General features: G+C 46.0%; 1 protein-coding gene across 1 annotated transcript; it reads right to left on the reverse strand.

The window, feature by feature from the left end:
• Positions 1-5,122: 5,122 nt before the first annotated feature.
• LOC131293490 (protein borderless) lies at positions 5,123-13,588 on the reverse strand. The gene is made up of 8 exons (XM_058321569.1): positions 13,298-13,588; positions 7,139-7,361; positions 6,778-7,062; positions 6,560-6,708; positions 6,242-6,502; positions 5,732-6,167; positions 5,429-5,659; positions 5,123-5,361 (listed from the first exon to the last, which is right to left on the reverse strand). The coding sequence occupies exons 1-8, from the start codon at positions 13,586-13,588 to the stop codon at positions 5,123-5,125; spliced, it is 2,115 nt and encodes a 704-aa protein (XP_058177552.1).
• Between the last annotated feature and the right edge of the window lie 7,637 nt (positions 13,589-21,225).

The raw sequence follows: 21,225 nt of genomic DNA on the forward strand, positions 1-21,225 counted from the left end.
GAAGTGACACCGACTCCAACGGCGAACGGTAAATAGGTTCATAATAAAACGATCCATTTTCCCACAACACACATGCTGGCGATCAAAGTGTCCACGTAAGAAAATGAAGCCTACCGAAAGACGTACTTTTCCTTTTTTCCACCAAAACCCTGAAGCCCTTCTTCCCGGATCGCTAGCTGTACACCTAATCAAACAGACAACAGAACCGCTTAATTGGTTCGTTCGAAAGTGGACAGTTTGCGTCCAGCACAAGGAGCGCATCAAGCCGGAATGCAGTAATTGCACTTAACCCTCTCCGGAAAACACGGACGACTGTTGCATTCTCAAGGACGAACAGAAACCCCGTTTTTCCCCTCAACAAAGCAGTCGGGTCTGGGACGGAAAGGAACGGTTTTCCAGATCGCTTTTCTTGTTGGTTCCTTCACTCTGGGAAAAAGGGTTTTTTTGTGGAACTCTTCTCCGCACGCTCTCTCGATAATGACCGGCCGTGTCGCCCTCGTTCGTCGCTATGCTGGTTCTAATTACAGCGATTCTATTTTATTGCCCATCGTTTGTCCGCCTTCTCCTATTCCTGGACTCGCATCCGTTTCTTCCACTGGTTATTGATTTTGGTTTAAACGTTTCGATTGCGCTAGATTGTTGCCAAGTGCAGAAACTAATGATTTTTGTTTGGCGGAAAATTAAATTAAGAATCCAATTGAAAACTTTTACACCGAGATGGGAGAACCGGAACATCTGATCTCATTTGAAGAACGTGTTGAGATAGAAGAGAAGTGTTGAATTAAAAATTGAAAAGGAACAAAGACAATTTATGAAGATTTGTGTAAGAAAAGGAAAGGAAACACGAAATGAACAAATTAAATGTAAGCTTGGAAAAAACTTTTCTGATATTCCGTATTCGAAAACAGACAAGTATAGAAGAGCGTCAATGAGCCCTATCCGAAAAATACTGTCCAAAAACAAACCCAAAAACCACTTCATCCTTCAGTTCTTTACGTAAAAAACCCGGATTTTGTTTTGTTTTTCATTCGAAAAAAAACGATCGCAACGCGGGTCATGCGTTTCGAAGAACAATGGGAACGTAAATAAAGAACCCGACCGACCGAAGGGCTCACTCATTGCATCATGCTGGCGATTGGGCGTCCACTTCCCCCCACATTGCATTGCAATGCATTTTACTCCCTTTCACGAAGGAACAAAAAAAACACCCAGGATCGTTTTCCCGCTTCACAATGCGATTGTTCGTTCGCAATTTCATTGCACCCGCCATTTTAATGTACCTTGCCGGAAGGTTTGCCCAAAGAAATCCATTGCGCAAACTGGAAGCGTAATTTGTGCCGCATCGGGGTAGGGTTTTCTCTTTTTATCGGCATTTGATTCTTCATTCGGACCAAATTTTGGCACATTTTACCCGAGACACAAAGGATAAATAAAGCACAAACATTAAACAACTAAAGAGGACTGGAACTAGCACCCTAAACTACGTTAAAAGACCAGATAACGCAGAAAACAACAACCATGTGGTCGCTTATAATGGAAACGCTTTTCCTACGAGAAGAAACCCTTTTTATTTCGAGGAAAAGAATATTTATTCCTGCATTGTAAATAATCTTCTTTTAAATTTCCTTTGTACCACATGCTTTCATTGTAATGAACATCTCTTTATTCTCGTTAACAATACGGCCATACGGCGTGTTGAATATACTTTTCATACACATCTGCTTCGAAAACGTATATCACTTTCAATACCCCTTAATCAACGATTGAAAAACTTTCAACGACGTTCCACTTTTGTTACGAAACCATCAGTGAAAGTTACCCCAAACTAGCTTGGCGATCACGAGAAACAACTGCATCGACTGCATCCTGAATGGAAAATCTAAATATCCCGCACTTGGGCGAAAGGTTATCCTCGAAAGCAGCACCTCCATTGTTCCGGAGGAGTTTTTCCTTTGTACTTTCCTTCTTCCTGTTAATCTTCATCCATTATTCCAACATCCATTTCGTTCATTCTCGCCTAGAACGAAAAACCCGACGAAAGGATGTTGTTCCAGGATGGGTGTGTTTTATTTTATTTTAACCTTTCACCTACCTACCGGTTTTCCCAGCCCCTCCGGGGTCTGCCTTACAACTGCACGAACGCAGAAGCTTTTCACCTCACTTTTTGGCCCCGGTTCAACGTGTTGGCAAACGTGCCGCAGGACGGGCGGTGCTGTTTCTTCCTTCGCCCTCTCGAAGCACGAAAGAATACAGGAAGATATTCCGCCGTACCGAGCTTTTCCTCGAAGTTCGCTGTATCCTTCCCGGTTTAACCCTGGCATGCTGCGGGGTTCACGAATTTATTGTCAGAATTGAATGCGGGAAGTGAGTTTATTTTCCACCATTTCTTTTATGCTTTGCTTTATTTGCTTCCTCTTCTGTTGTGCAAACGATGTTGTATGGTTGGGGAAACCAACTCCCCAACCTTCACCTTGCGATCGTTTTCCCCCCCACGTTTTTCCCGTGAAGAACGTTCACTCGACTGATTCACTTTTCGTCTCGCGACTTTCCTTCCACGTGTTTCCTCTCTGTTGTCCTGTTGCTTCCCGGAGCAATTTCGTTCACTTTTTTTTCTTCTGATTTTACTTCTTTTTCCTCGTACTTTGTAACTTGTTTTCCCATACATTCGATTCGCTATTCTTACCGAAAAACTTATTGCGTTAGCTTCATTCGCGCACCGAACTTCATAATACTTTCGGCACGAATCAACTTTCCGGCTGACTCGCACACAAACACACACACACGAGTGGCAACGAGGCAAAGGAACTTTGGAGAAAAGTTTACCTTCCCATGAGATGGCAGATGGGGAAAGGGGGAAAAGTCGAAGTCAGGTGCCTTCGAGGCAGTTATCGTTGAACAAATGGAAGGCTCAAACTTCTTTCCGTCATTCCCTGGTGAGAATAATGAACCGATTGCCTTTGGTGGCGCCATTTATACCCCGAAATCGATAATCCAAATTAAGTATAGCGATTTCTAAATCGTTTGTTTTCGAACACTCGTTTCGAGTGATTCCTGGTAAGAACTTTTTTTTTCATTTTTAAACACCACATTTTACACTTTGGTGGGTGACTTTTGAATTACAGAATCGTGCACTGGCGCGTGCTGTATTCCGTAATCATAAATGCCACCATGTCGTTTTCCCCACGGTGGCATCATTTTCCACGCTCGACATGCAGTTGAGCAACTTCCCGGGGACGCGCACATAACCTCAATCCGTTGTGCGTTATCCAGTTGCACGGAAAAAAAAGGATGTTCCTGCGCATGCTGCACAGTTTTCCTCCCTCCTGAGCCTACGGTGAATCGGCGCATTTTGTATTCGCAACACATTGGCTTCCTTGCCAATGCCAGCAGGCTTCCATCCTTCCAATGTATTAACCCCCGACGGAGATGACAACAATATAATGCATGCAGGCACCACCAGGCAAAAAGGGCCACGAAGGGAAGTTGCACCTATTCAAAACCAACCCAGGTCTATGGTGAGGATGAAAATGGTTTGCAATTGCACAATGGGAGCTACCTAGCGGAGAAGTTTCATACATTTCCATGCCTTCATTTGGGAGTTTAGTTGAGCTCAGCGCTGAGAGTATTTGAATTTGTACATCGAGGTTTAAGAAAAAAGTAAACAGCTAGATAGCGGAATAACACACTGTAATAAAAATGTTTCACCTGACTGATTGTATTCTGAATAAGCCCTACACCTTTCCCCTTCCAGAAGCTTTTCAATCCACCGGCTCCCCAGGACATCTCCCGGCTTTGGATGAATATAATTCCTTACAGTAAAATTATCCCCCACCATTGCGAGCGAAACTTCTCGTCCATGCCACGTGAGCGTGTAGCATAATCATGTTTATAAATTGTCAATGCCCTGGCTCGGCGTGTGCGACGCGAACGAAACTCCGACACCGAAGTATCCTGCCGTGTTCGGCATTATCCTCAACAAGCAAAGCGAACGGGGCTCTTGAGGGCGACAACATGCGAAGCGAACCTGTCGAACGACGGGAAAATGTCTGAGGTTGGTTGCATTAGTTTATTTTCATTATTTCATCGTTACACTGCATTAACATTAGCATCATCACCGTCATCGGGTGCTACGATCGAGGTCATACTGAATGTTTGCGTGTGTGTTTGAGCGAGGTGTCGTGGAGTGGTTCCCGGTAATGGTTCACGTGTTGTAGGTTTACTTTCGTACAATGTTACGAGCAGATGGTGACTAAAGCACATACAATTTTAAAGTATATGCGGCACTCACTTTATTACATAAATGAATTACCTATTTAGGAGAAAAACAAAATTTTTAATTTTTTCTTTTATTTTAGATACAGTATAATTTCCAAAAGTGTTTCTCAAATTATATGTTTTACTCCTCCAAATATTCGATTTATGATTAAATATACAAACTTATCGTTACTTTTTTAGGAAGAATCAAAAAGTCCTTAATAGAAATCTCTGTTTTTTTTGTTGGTTTCGTTTATTGTTAGTGACAAGACGTTAACATTCATTCATCGTTCTAGAATTAATTAAAACGTTCTACTATATTACGGCTGTAATAAACCCTGCTCAACCGACTAAACAGCTTATTTCTCCCACTCTAGATAAAACTTTAATTACTTTCCACTCTCTTGCACTTGGTAATTAACTTTCTCTTGTTACAAACTTCCTCCCCTGTGTTTTTTTGTGTTTTAACTCAATTTTTCTTTTTTGTGTTTTCTATACGAACTAAAGCACGCAAGTCTACGACGCCGGCTACGACTACTTCTACTACTACGCTCGGTTGGGCAGCTGGTTTTGGCAGGTCAGTACCGAAATAGGGAGCTCTAGGAGCACTCAGTGTAAAACGCTGTCGATGTGTATAGCATGAGTTTTACCAACGTGAAGGCGGCGAATGAAAACAACGAAAACGGAAAACACTGCATCGAACAGGATACCATCGAGTTGGCATTGATTTTTCCACAACACTTCTAAATTTCGAACCGGTTTGATGATGGGCAGTTAACAACAACCAACAACACACACACACACTTTCCTCGATGGCTTGGAGGTCGTTGATGGATCAAACCGGATTCGGTGTGCTTTTGTTTTCGCTTCATATTTTAACATTTTCTGCCTCACGCAACTTTCGCATTCGTTTACGCTTCAGGAAGAGCAGTGTGCAGATGATCGCCAGGCAGAAGAGCAGTATCAGAGCGCCACCGATCGTCATCGCCTTCACGCGTCGGTACGGATAGACGTAGATCTCGAACTCGTTGCTGCCGCTGGTGTAGTTGGTCGTCGACAGGGCAAACACTTGGAACGTGTACATCTCGTCCTCGTCCAGATCATCCACTGAAAGTAGATGGAAGAACATTAGTGGAGAAAAACACGGATGTCCAATGAGACTTCTGGCACTCACGAATAAGCTGCGTTTCGGAGGTCTCCCGACTGCCATGAAGTACGTGTTTCGGCTCAACCCACCAGCGAAGAATGTAAAAGCGCAACTGATCCAACCCAAGCTCCGGCGGTTCCCACTGGGCGAGGAAGTGTTCCTGCTCTTTGCGCACCAAGAAGTTCCTCGGGGAACCAATCTGACTGAACTGCAGCAGTGCGTCCTGGAGTCCGTTCTCCGGTTGCTCGTATTCGGTCGCTATTGGTGAGGAGATTTTAGAAACGACTAACGCCAACGTCCAACCCTAACGTCGAGTGTCAAGATACTTACGCTTGGTGAAGTACCGGAAGGCCTTGCTGAACATTCCGTCGCCATAGTTATCCTGGCACAGGACCATGAACTCGTACTCCCGAGCCGGCTGAAGGTTGGTGATTGTCGCCTCCAGGATGTGCTTATTGCTCACCTTAAGGGTACGCCACTCCGGTGCGTCAGCCAACCGGTACCAGATGATGTACTCCAGGTACTGCCGGATATAGCCCGGAGCCCAACGGATCGTGATGGCCGTGTCGGTGCTGTTTCCCGTCAGATTGTACGGAGCCCTTGGCGATACGTTCTCGATCATGATCTCCGCGTCCACCGTTACCGTCGCTGCCTCGTTCGTCGCCTGACAGCCGTATATGCCCCGGTCCGACTCTACGATGTCCGTGATTGTCAGATTGCCACCCTCGATCGTATACCGACCGTGCGGCAGCAGGCTTCCATCTTTCTGATGGGACAAAACGCAAAACATGATTTCAATTAAAAACACCTACTCGGAAGTGATGGCCATTTATGACTCACCTTAACCCACATGATGTCGGGAGTGTGGTAACCATCCCGATCGCGTGCATCGCAGTGCATCTCGACCGTGCCACCCATCTTGGTCACGTACACAAGCTTCGGCTTGAGGGTGAAGTACGGTGGTCGCTGTACGATCACGGTGATGATCGGCGACGCACCGTCCGTACCGAGATCGTTGTACGGCGTGCAGGAGTAACGTCCCGCGTGCGAATCATCTACTTTGTCGAACTGAAGACTCCCGTTACGGTTGTAAAAGACGCCCTGCAAGGGGGTATCTTGCCTTGTAACGTGCTCTCTACCTAGCTCCCAGCCACTTACTTGCACATTGTACGGATCGAACAGGAAGCCATCCTTCTCCCAGCGCAGATTCTTCAACGGTGGATTCGACCGGAAGTGACAGTCCAGCACCGCCGACTCGCCAAACGGCAGGTACACCTCCTTCGGTGCGTACACTACTTTCGCTTTATCTGGAACGAATACGAGTTGGACTAAGTTAATCCCCTTTGGTTTTGTAGCATTCCCGTTTGAGGGCTTACATTGCACGTTCAAGTAGGCACTGGCCGCCTGGCTGTCGTTGGCCGCGTTGCGCACCTCGCAGGTGAAGAACCCGAGATCGCTCATCTGCGTCGGGTTGATCGTGAGACTACCGTCGGGGCCCATCGTCGAGCGGTGCGATAGGTCGAAGTATTCCATCAGCGACACTCCATCCTTATACCATTCCACGAACATCGTTTCCTGGTTCTGCACGACGCAGTGGAAGAAGGCTGGATCGCCCTCGAGCACCGTCTGGTTGATTGGAGGAACGCGCAACAGCGTCCCACCTGCAATCCGATGAGAGACCCGTCAAAGGCAACCCTCCGGTAGGAATGTTCTGGCTCTAGGAAAGGGTTCACTCACCAAGTACAGAGATGTGGAACCACGTGCCGTTGTTTCGTTTGTTCGGGACGCGATTGGGGAAGATCACCTTGCACTCGTACCAGCCGTTGTCGCTTTCCCGAATTGACGTTAGGTTGAGCGAAGCCTTGCCGTACACGATGTCGTTATTGAGCATGGTCACGCGTCCGATGAACGTTTCGTACGCATTCAGCAGGCCGTCGTACAGCGTGAAGACCGGTTTGTTCTGAAGATGAAACAAGCCAAAAGTTGGTAAGGTCATAAACTTCATTATTCTGTGTGGTAAATTTGAAAAGTGGTACATAAATGAACTTATTCATGGGTGTGGAACATGATGAGACAATTCGGTCCGAAATAACACGATGATCACATAGTTTACCATCAACGATCAGTTAGGATGACGTAAGGTTCGGATTAATTTGATCAAACGGTAGCATTCCAAGTCAACGATGCGTTTTATTTTGCACCACATTTCGGAACATTGAATTAGAAGAGAGTTTCCTCCAACCGCAAACCGAGCGCGGCATCTCCACAGCTGCTTGCTACAAATTATGATAAATGCGATCAATGGAGCCCCTCGATGGCATGGGAAAATGTTAACCTCATCTCAAAGCCACCATGTTTCGAACCGAAACCATTCCGGACCGTTACGAGATGGTTGGTCTTATCTTTTCCATCCGTTTTCGTATCTTTTCTTCACTGTTCGCCACTTCCCCGCCGCGCTCCGGAATAGGAGCCAATGATAATTGTCATAAAGCCGCAGAGTTGGGCAACGGTTTCCCGGAAGGGAATGGCCGTTCGGGTGAACCGGAGTCATCACGTAAACGACGGCTGATCCCGGTCGTGTTAAATTGGCGAACTCGTGTTTCTCCACCGGTGCGGCCGGCGGGAAGTGGAGGAGGAGCGGACCACCGCACCCCATTCATTATCGAATTAAGGTCATGCTGTCTTAGAAATGGTAATGAATTTATTGACAATATCATTTAAGCGGCCCGCAAAATTCGCCCTCGGAAGTGGTCAACGGTCAGCAATGTTCACCCCGAGATCCACGAGTGGGTTTGGGAGTGGCCGGAGCGAAATTTGGCCCAAGGTTATAGCTGCAATGTTTTGGATTTCTTCGACTTCCCTCAGTACCGTCGTGATGAAATGAACCAAAAGCAGCGAAATTGGAAGGTTTCAAGAAAAGCAGTTCTTTTATTTCTTCTCCAACTCAAACAATCTTCACGGTCTCCTAACGATAATGGACATGTGTTTCGACGTAGTTACCGGCATTGCTTCAGCGTGCTCTTCATATCTCGAAGTAAGTGCCGTTCAGCTTGGCTAGCTCGCGCAATTGCATGCACCGTAGCTCGTTGCCCTCATTCGGTACGTCGACGCCCTTTCGGATTACCTCCCTGACGATATCGGCCGCCTTCTTCACCGCCTCCATATCGCCGGCGCAGATGTACGCGTGCAATGGCTCGTCCTCGCCGGGCAGCGGCTTACCTTTGTTGTGAGCGGCTTTACTAGGCTTCACCGACCCCTTGCCGCGGATGACAATCCTCGCTCCGGAGTCCTTCTCCATCGCCTTTAGGGTGTTTCCCCGGGGCCCAATCAGCAGCCCTATGAAGTTAATGTCCTGGTACTCGTCCTGTGGAATGAGCACCTTCTCACAGGGCCGAACTACAGGCGGCTTGTAGTCCGGTGGGGGCTGGAAGCACGGATTGAGCGACTGCATTCGTCGGATGAGCTGATGGCGTTGCTGTTCCAGCTTCTTGCGCATCCGATACTCGCGCGTGTTCAGTCGAATTCCGTCGCTTCGGTAAACCGGTTCCGGTGACGGAGACCTTTCGTGCCGATTTTGTGGTATCATGAAGTCACCCGTCCTAAGCCGGTAGTTGATCTCTTCGATCTGCAGTTGGACCAGGTACCGTTCCTGCTGATCGGGCGTCAATGATGCTGGCAGAACGGTTGGCATACCCGGAATGAAGGTCCGGCCGTGGATGGCGTCTGACCAGCGGGTCTTTTTTCTACGTTTCCGGACCAACTCTCCCTCGGTGGCACTACTGGGTCCAGCCGAATCGTTTTCTTCTTTAGGTAAAACCGAGGAACACCCACCTTCGTTGTCCTTGTTCAACATTGTTTCTTCCTCCTGCTTTTGATCATAACTGTTTAACAAGTTAACATAGTCACTTACTGTCGATGCTGTTTGCATCGTCAATGTGGTGAGGTTTTGAGAGAACTCTTTTCCCTTGCAATAATAAAGCTTCTCCGGGCTTGACTGATGTGAGCGCTTCGCCATTCTGGAAACATCATCCTCACGTTGGTCTCGTGAACGATTCCGGTACTTGTGGTCACGGCTACGGCTACGATGATGCTCCCGGTGCTGATGTTTGGTCTTCCGACTATCTTCCCGTGAGTGCATATGCTTTTCCATACTGCGTACACTATCACGGATCCGCTTCGTACTTCGTTCCCGGTGACGACTTCGATGATGTTCTTCCGTCGAGGTTCTTATCTTGTAGTCACAGCGAATAACACAGAGTTATTTGGGGTTGAAAGCTGTTACAGATGGTTTTCTATATGCTAGGGTCAATTACACAGCTTCACTTTTGGTCACTTTCAATCCCAAGCGCAAACTACTCTAGTTTCTTCTAGGAAATAGCAAAGTCAACTGGGATGCTGCGTTTTTTGGCAGGGCTGCTCTGTTAGTCGGCTTTGCCATAAAAGCCATAAAATTATGCCATAAAAGCCGTTGTGTAATTGTAACAATATAGTTTTAAATTTCAATCTCTACCAAGCACTCCACATTTTGTTAAGAATTTTATTCAACGTACCACAAAGTATCAAATGCATGCCACACCTGATAAATGTAACGAGTCGTGCATGAGAACTGGTTTGAAGTTTATGGCATTTTAAAATGCTCATGTGTCAAAGTCCCCTGTGAAAAAAGGCGATAAGCAGCATGCAAAACAGCTTTAAATGAATTATTACAATGCATGGATACGAAACACAATTACCTCCCGCCCAAACCGGGCGAAGACCCAAACCGGGAGACAGTTTCAATTAGTGTCAAACCCAAACACGGGCAACCCAAACGCCATCCCAATATGCACTGGCCTTCATTTCCCAGCACGCGTTGTTTCTTTTCCACTTTTTCGTGTTTTTGTTCGTTTTTTGTTCTTTTCTTTCGAATGCCATGCACATCTGTTATCTGTCCAATTGCAACACTGCACGCCAACTGCACAAGATTTCTCATTTGCATTTGCAAAAACGAGCCCCTTTATCCGGCCGTCTGGCGGAGAACCGGAAGCCGTCCACTCGACGACTCTGCTCCGGCTCTGTGCCGCTGTCTCTTTCTGTGTGTGTGTGTGTGTATGAGAATAATTTGAATTGATTTTTGCTCGCAGTGTTTTCGGCGCAAATTAATGCGAATCGCGTGCACTTTTGCTAATTACGATTCTGCCGACGCCGGCCGAGTTTTGCCGCCCTTTTGGGGCAGGGAAGGGGGGCAACGAGTAGGGGGGAAGGGCGTGTGCAACCCTCAACACTGATTGTTTGTTTCTTTGGTTGCTCCAGGTTCTTTGTTTACTCTTGGCGTCGGAGCAAGAAAGCGCTCTCTGTCCGGAAATGGCAAATTTATGTCCGCTCTGCCGAACGATGGACAGTGTTGGAGATAAACATTTTTGCAGCAACAGTCCGACTGACTGAAATAATAATGCAATTATGCGAGGGAAAGATGCAAAAGTGCATCAGTCGTGCCCCGACTGTACCGGTGTGCAATCGAAAATTCAGTTTGTGAATTTATTAATTTATGTTAATAAGCAAATTGTGTTGAAAAAAAAACTACAAGGTGCCTGTTTGGCATTAACATAAACAGATTGGAGTAGCTCTGCATTTTGCTATTCATTTTGAACACAAATTGGATAAAAGAGCAGCTTCTTGATTTAAAGAGGTCCACCAGCAACAACCATTGGTTTGGCAATATTTCTTTAACACGTTGCGTACCGCGTCACCCAAATATGGGTGACGGCAGTTTTAGTACAAAAAAGTTTTTGACCTATAAATAAATGAAAATGCAACATAAAAATTATTGTAATATTTTATATAAATATGTTGGGAAGCTAAGTTTTTGCTTGGCCTTCGAAAACAATCGGTTTAACAAATATGATAAACAAATTGTAATTAGAAAAATTGTACTAAAAATTGTGCTAAAACGCTTGGTACGCAACGTGTTAAACAAGCTACAGCTTTATGTGGATGGATTCCACATTTAGTAGGAAAAAGAAATTAATGACAAAGCAAAAGAAATTTAAATGAAATCGTTTATTAACTCACTTTGAGATGTATCTATTTCAAAATTCACGGAAATTGCTAAAGCCTTCTAACGAAGAAGAATAAATCGAGTAATTAAAGAATTTAAGGATATTCATTATTTTGTAAAACCGTCCTGCCTTCCGTTCATGACTTAAATTCATTTTATTCTTTGCTTTGGCTTCTTTTGAGTACTTCTGTTGTGTTTTCAAATCATTGAAAACCAATTGAAGTATACACCAGAAAGGTAAAATATGCGAGCAGTACAAATTTTAAAATAACAAACACTTCCCAAACATGAAAATTCAATATATTGGTGGGCGTTGTATAACAATAAGCGAACACCATTACCCCCGGAACAACAAACACTTTAAATTCTAACATAAACCATTATTTACGGCCCATTAAAACGAACGCTCGGCGGAAGGAAAAGCAGAGCCGAATAGAAAATAATTGCCGGCGGTGTTTCGAATTAATTTAACCCGATGTAAATCGGGCGATAAAAACCTATGCGCCGACGTCGCCCGTTAAAACCCATTGTCAACCCATAATTTTAAATTCCGCACCATTATTCACAACATCGCCCCGCGGACGGGCGAGCGGGCGTGACATCATAAAAGCGGGCCCACGGTAAAGCTTTATCTCGCCTCATCAGCGTGGTGGTGAAAGTGCACTAAAATGCACACTTTTCAAATGTGAACACACGCCTGGAGAGTAAAGAAAAAAGGGAACAGGGGGAAAGAACCGAACCGCGAGCCACGGAAAAGCTCGTGCAACGATGGACCAACGTTGATTAAGCCACCATTGGGTTGTTTCATTTTGTTTTGGGCTCCAGTTTAGGGTTGGTGTTCCTTTCTTCTGCTGCTCCCACGTTAATCGCATGTTGCGCCCGCGAAACGTGGCCCGTTTGTTTGTGTGCAAACCCGCCTCCCCGGGGCTCTAGCCCTCATTCCCCTCATCATCAACCTGTCAGCTTGACAAGTGCACGCAAAAGCCGTCATGCACCGGATTAGGGGCTGCATGTTGCACATTCGGTTCGCGTGCATGTCACGCTTTCAGTGTCAGAGGCGTCAGCAAGTCATCCGTCCCTGCCCGAGCTGGCGTGCCTGCTGGAATGGATTGCCATCCTCCCCATTCCGGGGTGGCTTAAGCCTGGTCGGACGGAGGGAAATAAAAACCCCATTTACTGCAGCTCCTCCTCCTCCTTCAACTCCCACCACAACCGTAGATGTGCATCTCGTCTGATAGGCACGCTGTTGCCGTTGCGTAAAACAAATAATAATAAATTTGACCTTAAACTTTGCGGTCAATGAAATGATACCCTCCGGCCACTTCTGGGGAAGCTGCATTCCCCTGCCTCCCGTCCCTCAAGCTCGACTAGGCTAGAGATGCGCTTCAGGGCTCTAATAGACCGAGAGAGAGAGAGAGAGAGATGGGTAGTGTGTGTCTTTCGAAGAACGGAACGATACCGTTAACAACAACAACCTTTTACGACGCTGACGTCGTTTCGCAGCGCAACACAATCCCATTTCGCAAAACATGGCCAAATTTGTTTTCCATTAAGGAACCCGGTATCTGGTCCGGGTTTCCACCGTTGTTTACGTTGACACCAATTTACACCGGTAAAATTGGATCGTCCTGGTGAACGTCCGGATGGACGCTATCCGAATCCAGGATCACGTTGTTGTGCCTTTGGGTGTACTAGAATGTTGTGGCTTGATGGACCAACCTGGGTGGTTTGCGATTGGTTTCCACCGAGCGTACCGTTTTTTTTTTATTTTGTTATCTTGGAAAACTCTTCCCACCAACGGCGGTTGGTGAGTAAATTGAATTTTTATCGCAATTTTATCACACTCCAACGATGCTTACCTCCTTGTTCCAGTGCAGCACGTACGGGATCGGTATGTCCTGGGGGAAATCAACCGGACAGTCCAGCACGACGTACGAGCCGATCTTCGCCTCGAGGTAGACCGGTTTGCGGTCCGCCAGGAAGCCGGCGTTACGCCCGATGGCGCCGAACAGCGTCAGCAGCGCCAGCACCGACGACACGTGGGCGACACTGCCCACGACCCGCGCCACCACACCGGTCACTTCGGGCAGCTTCCAGCTTCCCCGCCGCCAGCAGCCCCCGTTCGCCAGTAATTGCTGCATATTAATCATTGTTCTGCCACGGCGCGCGCGCGTTCTGGCAGCGTAATTTGCATTAGCCCTAATTGATGGCTATCTCCGACGGCCGGCGGACTAGACCGAACTCCGCAGGTCTCCTCCCAACTCCCCACCACCACCTCCAAGGTGCACAATGACTTCACTCGAAAGTAGATTTATTTCCCGAAGAATCGAAGCAAATAACACACTTCCTTCGCACTCGGGCTTTGTCTACGGAACGCCACGTCAACGAAACGATGGCTTACGACCTTTGCGACTTTTACGACCGAACTCGTTACCCGGCGGCGCACCCACACAACACTGACCGTTCCCCCCCCGGGGGGCGAGCTGGACTCCGGAATTAGTTTGATTATTTTATTCCGGCTGCAGCTCACCTCACGCTTTGCAGAATTCGCACTGCACGCCAGCCACCAACCACCAGGTCTTACGTAAACCGGCCGTTATGGTCGATTATGCTAATCCGCGAACGAGGAGACTAGCACTTGGAAGGAATTCTTCACTCTCGAACCAGTTTTCGAACCGCCACCAAAATCGCGAACAAGTTTGCTCAACCAGATTCCATTCAAACAGCTGATCGTGGATTCACCGGACCAGCTTCTTCCCCGTGATCTCGATTCTCGAAGGGAAGATTAGAGGCCCTCCGTAGCCGACGCGATCGCAAACGCTGCCAATCCACTACTGATCGCTGGACCAGCGACGCTACACGGTCTAAGCTGCGCATCGCAAATCATCTGAACCTGGCCGGGCCGGGGATGGGAAGATGGGCGGGCCGTCGCATTTAAGGTTGATTCGTTTGATAACATGACAGCGCAGTTGTGTCATGCGTGCGGAGTGCGAGGAAAGATGCTGCGGTTAAACCGGGTGGACACAACGACGCATATGTTTAAGCGCATATGGGTTTCGTCAAAAAAAAAAAATGGAAGAGAAAAAGAGCGTGCTTTCGAAAGAGATGGACAAAGAATGAAGAATACGCGAGAATGAAATAGAAAGTCACCATCGCTAAACAAATGGAAATACTAAACAGTACGGTTACGAACTTGTAGGTGACAGTTGCACAGCGAGAAAGACAAAGAGTACTGAAAGGGAACAAAACGCAATTACATCACAACTGAATGGGGGGGAGGGAGAGGGGGAACTCACGCACACACTTTCCCCCCGATTGGAATAATCGTCAAACACTAAGCCTGATCATCGGAAAACGCTCAGATGAAGTAATGCAGTTGGGAATGGATCACGAGTTAGCATACCGAAGCACGGAACACGGTTACGCGATATGGAACGGCGAGTTGCGTGTTCGCGAGCATTTACCTATGTTTGCAGGAAGCGACGAGTTATTGAACAATTGAGACGAAGACAATAGGAAACCATCGGAACGATGATGCAGCATACCTTCGAGCATAGGCAAGAGATGAATGTTTAAGTAGACAACTGACGAGGCTGACAGAAAGAGGCAGCATGGATTAAACGGTGCTGACATGTATGATAAATGTACAAATCTAGAAACTCCTTTTTTAGTTGATCCTCCTTTAAGAAAGCACCTCATTTTACTACGAACTTCAGCAGCAGCAGGATTATTTTTGATTATTTGCTTTTGGTTTTGTCATATTCTGAAGTAAACTTTTCGTATAATTTCGAGAGTCTGCTCCTAGGCTACCTGCAGATCTTGTTCCTAACCTCTAAAACCCCCAGTTTTAAGATGTACTGCGTACTTTACTTTATTAAAAAAGACACATTAGTTTACTCTTATTAAGAAATCGTGGATGCATGGTTTAACATATTTCAAAGATACAAAAGAGCTACGTTTTTCACTTTAGCTAACCATATCAATAATCAATATGTGTACAAGTATAAAAAAATCATTTATGAAAGTTTTTCATTCTTGTACAAAGATTCTAGTCCCCTTTATCTATACTTGTTTGTAGGCATCACAAAGAAATTAAAGAATAAAATTGTGCACAGCTACGCAAAGAAGTTTAATTAAATTTAAATTGCGTTCCGAAAAATCCATCCAGAAGCGTTATCGTAAGCATTTAAAATGCGTAACTGATTGCGCAGTCTCCCCACCCGAGAAATCTCATCCTAAATACAATCCATCAATCATTTTCGTCTAATGAGCTCCGTCACGGTTCGTTCGAGGGGCCGATCGATAAATCCCGAATGCCTCTGCCTGCCGGATTCTCCAATTTAAACACTCTCCAATCGTGTGTACAAAACAGCGATGAAGTTAAGTAAATACTCTACTCTCAACTTTGGCTCGCCTTTCGAAAATCGCTAGGCACATCACCACCACTTGCCCGCATCCGCATCGAACCTCTGGCTGGTTTCACTTCCTCGCGCACCTAACCCGGAAAAGTTTGGCCCCGGCATCAGACGTTACTGATGCCAGTTTTAGACAGCTTCGCACCAAAACGTTCGTCGTCCGTAGAGAAGGGGAGTGGTCGACGACGTGCCTTCAATTAACATAAATTGTTTAATTAAACTCTTTCACCAAAGTCACCGAAATACCGGTAACGCGCACCCCCCCTCCCCACCGTTACTGCGAGGCCTCGAAGCGGCAGCGCCACATTGCTCCACATTTTCGTGGCTTCGAACGACTCATAATTTAAATTATTCAATTAAGATAGTTCGAACACGGCGTTTGGAGTGGGTTCGTGCGGCGTAAATGTGCTACCGGCGTGCTCGTACGCTTTTCGGCAGTTGCTCGGATAGATTCCACTAAATCTCTCCCGTATCGTATCGGCAGCTTCCGTGACGAGAACTCCTTTTAGCTACGGTTTGATGGACGATTTGGAGCAGCACCTTTACCCTTTCGGGCACCTCCGTGTGTCGTTGTGGTATCGGTAACATGGAAGATAACGGAAACTAAGAACAACATACTGATGATGGGATTAAGAGTAGCTCTTTTCGAGCAGGAAAAAATATTGTGTATATTGTGACACGTGCCATCCGAGCGAGACCGTCGGGGTGATTATCCGTCCACTACATTGCACAACGACGGCTAGACGATGGACATTTGCATTTCTCTGCCGTTGCCATTCGCCCAATCTTCACTTTCCTCTGCACCCAACTCGGTCGTACCGCAACAACACTAGCATCACATTAGACTTTTAGCTAATCAACTGAATAAAAGTAAATCGGGTAAATTTTACTGCATAAAATAAATTTATAATATAGTTTCACCGATCAATGATAATGTTTTGTTTTTTAATAACATGAAAAGGTCTTTTGACTTAATGGAGTTCCAAACGAAAGTTTGTTTCGGACAAACCTTCATGCATAATTAAATCTGAGGATATATGAAAACAGGTCAAAAGATGCGAGCGCGCTCTGTTTAGTGTCAAAACTCTGGTTGCTAAATTTCATTTGGTGAAACCACTCAAATCTAGCTTCTAGCATTCCCCAAATACACTCGTTTTGCGTTCTTCCACCCGTTTGCACATCCTTCGGGTAATTGAATGAAGTAAGAACTCATCTCCACCCAGATGGAGGTGCCTGGTGTCCGGTACGAGGAACCGACCCGGGGGGCACAGGGGGTGGTCGAATGAAACCAAGAAAAATCGGACCCACCACTACACTGCACTCCAGCGTCCAGCAGACGGTCATTTGCATTTAAACAATCGATAATTTGCATGTAAATAACTTTGATAAAGAAAGTTCCGCCAGCGCAACCGTAATCTCGGCGTTTCTGTTTGCCTATCATTGGCCAGAGGCGGAAGGAGCGAGAGAGAGAGAGAGAGGGAGTTGGGAGAAGTCTTTGGGAGTGGCAGTGTAGGTCCTTATGTAAATGACCAGCACAAATAAGGGACGGTTTGGTGCGTTTAGGAAAGAGCACAATTTAATCGACTGAACACAGCAACTTTAGCCGTGCGATAAGATGCCGACAATGTTAGCGTTGATTTTTTCCGCATGGTTCAGACTGTGAAAACAGAAGGAAAAAAGAACAACCGACCTCAACGATGTGCCTTTCTGTTAGTCAATCATCAAAATCAATAATAAGAGTCGTGTTACCAAACTGAGTCAAAAAGAATTTAATAAAAATCAAGCTGCATGCATATTAAAACTTCAATCCAGGCTTGTTAGTAGCTTTTAATAACAATAGTACAAGCATTACTACATTAGAATTGATTTTTTTTACGTAAATGCTTACCGAAAAAACACCTAGAATAATCTATAAACACGGAGACAAACACTATAGTGAAACAAATCGGTCATTTTTATGAAAACAATGACGCAGAAAAGTATCTCTCTAGAACACAACTGTCAAACAAATGTAAATAAAAGAGTAAAAGAGTAACCAAAGTTATACAAATACTGCGGACAAACCAACAAACCAACTGAACTTAATCCGTTTATATTTGCACTATATTTTGTTGAACAAATTCCTTGGAAAAGATCATAAATCGTTACACAATTCAATTGTAAATAATAATTTATGAATAAATCGAATAAATCATAATTAAAATTATACTTATTTCCAAGTACAGATATGGTTTCAAAGGTGGAATTAAAATAACAAAAACGTCGAACATACAAATCACACCGCATTGCATAATCGTTCCACTCACACCTTCCCGGAGCATATGCTCGATGTAATGCACCGTGCCCTTCACCCCGCCCTCCCACATTTCCTCTCCCTCCACCAACCACCGACCAGCAACGGTGAATAATTTATCATTATTGAATTCAATTTCTAGAAAACAACTCTAAATTGCAATTACTTGTGCTGACTCCCCACAAACGCACACACACACCCATCGTCGGTTGTGGTAGCGTCCCGCGAAACGAATCGTGGATCGCGAACGTGAATGTGATACTCAACCCCTCCCGGCCCCCTCTCATGTTTTTCACCTGCCACTTCCGTTTCCCGTCCCACCCCGAAATCGGACACAATCGAGAAGCACCTACTCATGAATGGAAGCGAACGGCGTCGTACGTACCCTAACGGAACGGCTGTAGGTCGAGTGTGCTGCTGCAACCGCAAGGTGCATACGGTCATACAAACACACACACACACACACACATGGGATGTTGGTGCACCTTCGCCGCTGGCTTCGTGGCTTTCCTTCAAGCTGTTCCACCCTCTTTCGCTCTCTCCCTTGCACTCTAAGGACGTAATGCTTTCTTCGCGAAGTCATGCAACCGTAAGTGGCCCGCTGATATGCCCCGTACGGTTGAGTGCCATTGTGCGCGGGTCCTGAGCATAAGTCCCGGCTATGCTCGGTATTTGCCCTCCCCTCCCCGTCCCCCACATGCACTTCCGATGCACTTTCCTATTGTGAACAACGCAACGGCAACGACGACGACGACGACGGGAGTTGGCTTCGCGGCGCACGTTTATTGGACGGAGGTTCGCTCGTTCGAACCGTGAGGAATATTTCTAAGCAGTTCGTGAACTGCCGTTAATTTACGCCAGCCATCATAAAACTAATTGCCGCTGGCCCCGAAGTCGTGGGGGGAGTTCTCTGACTGGCGGGGCACAATTTTCCGCCTACAGTTCTGTGGCCCGTAGGTTGGTTGGTTGGTGCATTGGCCGTCGATGAAGAAGTGGTTGACGCCTGCGAGGGAGAGTCAAAGTGTCAACCTCCCTTCCCGGCTAGGAAGGGTGAAATTAGGGGTGCGTCTGGGAAGCGGTTCGGTTGAGTCATAGAAGTAGGGCCTCCGAAATGCGTTAGCCAAGCTCACTTAATGTCGTGTTGAAATGGAATGTAGTGAGGGTATTTAAAGCTTTAGACCTAGGCTCAATACTTGCAGGGAAGGTGTAGATCATAAAGCGCTTTAGGAGTGTGTTATTTCTAGCGGTTTCTGATTTCGAAATTTTGAGCATGCATGGAAAAATATTGAACGATGGCGAAAGCGAACCGAAATTCGGTTCCCAAACCAGCATTGTGTCTGAGTGGCTGATATTAAACAACGTGATGACAAACCTAACGATTGACAAATAACATGTTGCATGTCCGCCCCCCAAACAAACCGCCAGCATCGAACGGCCTGAGGCGCACCAGAACCGGGTTGCAAATTATGATAATCATCCAGCAAACAGCTCAACCGTGCAATTATCAGGTTGTGTGCTGTACAACCAACTCCTCCCCGTCTCGGGTTCCACCCGGAATCGTTCCTCCACGCCAGTCAGGCGTTTTGTGATTCCTCGGCGAAGCGTAAATCCGCGAATCCCCGCGAGCCGCAGAACAACAGAACAGAGGTGGAAGGCGCACACAGACCTTCCCCTTTCCAGTAGTTCTGGTTTGTGCTTCAGCTCATCTCACCGGCGATGATGCTGATGATGAGACGGCGATGACGGGGCTGCACATTATTTCGTCGCATGGAAATGAAAATAACCAAATTTCACCGAAAACGGGGGGCTTCAAATGGCGACCAAAAACGGAACTCGGCGGCTCATTGCGTGCGGAGAATAGAAATAAAAGTGGACGGTGGCGTTCCTGTCGGCCGCGGAAAAACCTACCGGAGCGCGACTCGGCCCCCGGGAAAAACCACCCCGACACGACATCGACACAAAGCGTTCCAGTGATAAAAGCCTCTCCGCGCGTCCGAAGAGCAAACATTAATAACTCCAACCGTGACACGGACGCAGCTGGACTGAATTTATGATCTAAATAGAAATGGACCTTGCATTTGATTGGGAAGTACAGTTTCCCTTTTTTTTTTTGGCGTTGGTTAGATGAAATTTGCCAATGTTAGATCACGAACGAGCTCCGGGAGCCGTTTTTGATGCGCTTTTCACCTCGAACATCAATCGATACTGGACTGAAAATGGACCGGGAAGACATGGGACAACTAATTCTACGCGACCAACAAATACGCAGAACGAACTAATTAGAATTTTACTCAATCAAATGAACGATATGATGTTCGAGAAAATCAAATGAATCCCAACGTACTGAGAAGTTATTAAAAGCGGTCGAAATTGAGGATTTATTGCATGAGAAAAAAGTTCGTGGAAGATTCGTTAGTTTCGGTTTGGTATTTCCAATCGTGGTTTTTGAACCTGTTTTTTCCAAAGAGTCTAACTAAGTTTATTGGTCTTTGGAAACATAAACAACAACACATGATAAAGTAACGTAGTCAAGGAAACATTGGTTGAAAATAAAGATCATGCTTTAGAAAAAACGTAACGTAAACGTAAAAACAGAAAATAAAGAAACGTTTTCAAATACAAATGTTTCTCATGTGAAATATTTACATTGATAACTTAAAACTTTTTTTAGTCATTTTTTAGTCTATCAAAACCAACGAAAAATAAATCACTATCTTCTTTTATAAAATCCCAACCAATACAAACCAAGCGTTGTACAACAAGTCTCGCTAAAACCAAATCACTTGTTGTGCGCGAAGGAAAGTTGTTGAATGGCAAACAAAACATCCGGTTCGCAGGCAGCAACTTGCCAACCTTAATCCACACTAATCCGGGGTTGAAGCTCGCGCAGCAAAACGCGCCCTGACCCCATGCCCGGTTGTGGTGGCGTTATTTTCAAATCAATTTTCATCCGCGTGGAAAGTGTGACGTAGATGGCGCGGAGGATAAATCGAATAAACCGCATAAACCGGGCACCAGCGAGCCTGAAATGGGTTTTCATTAGTGGTAAATCGAACGAATTTACACCCACCAACCGGAA

Source organism: Anopheles ziemanni, chromosome 2, assembly GCF_943734765.1.
Source record: "Anopheles ziemanni chromosome 2, idAnoZiCoDA_A2_x.2, whole genome shotgun sequence".
Taxonomy (NCBI): domain Eukaryota; kingdom Metazoa; phylum Arthropoda; class Insecta; order Diptera; family Culicidae; genus Anopheles; species Anopheles ziemanni.

Coding starts and splice junctions, on each gene's coding strand:
- LOC131293490 (XM_058321569.1), bottom strand. CDS start 13,588: ATGATTAATATGCAGCAATTACTGGCGAACGGGGGCTGCTGGCGGCGG. Junction 7,063..7,138: donor GTTCCACATCTCTGTACTTG/GTGAGTGAACCC, acceptor ATCGGATTGCAG/GTGGGACGCTGTTGCGCGTT. Junction 6,168..6,241: donor CCGACATCATGTGGGTTAAG/GTGAGTCATAAA, acceptor TTGTCCCATCAG/AAAGATGGAAGCCTGCTGCC.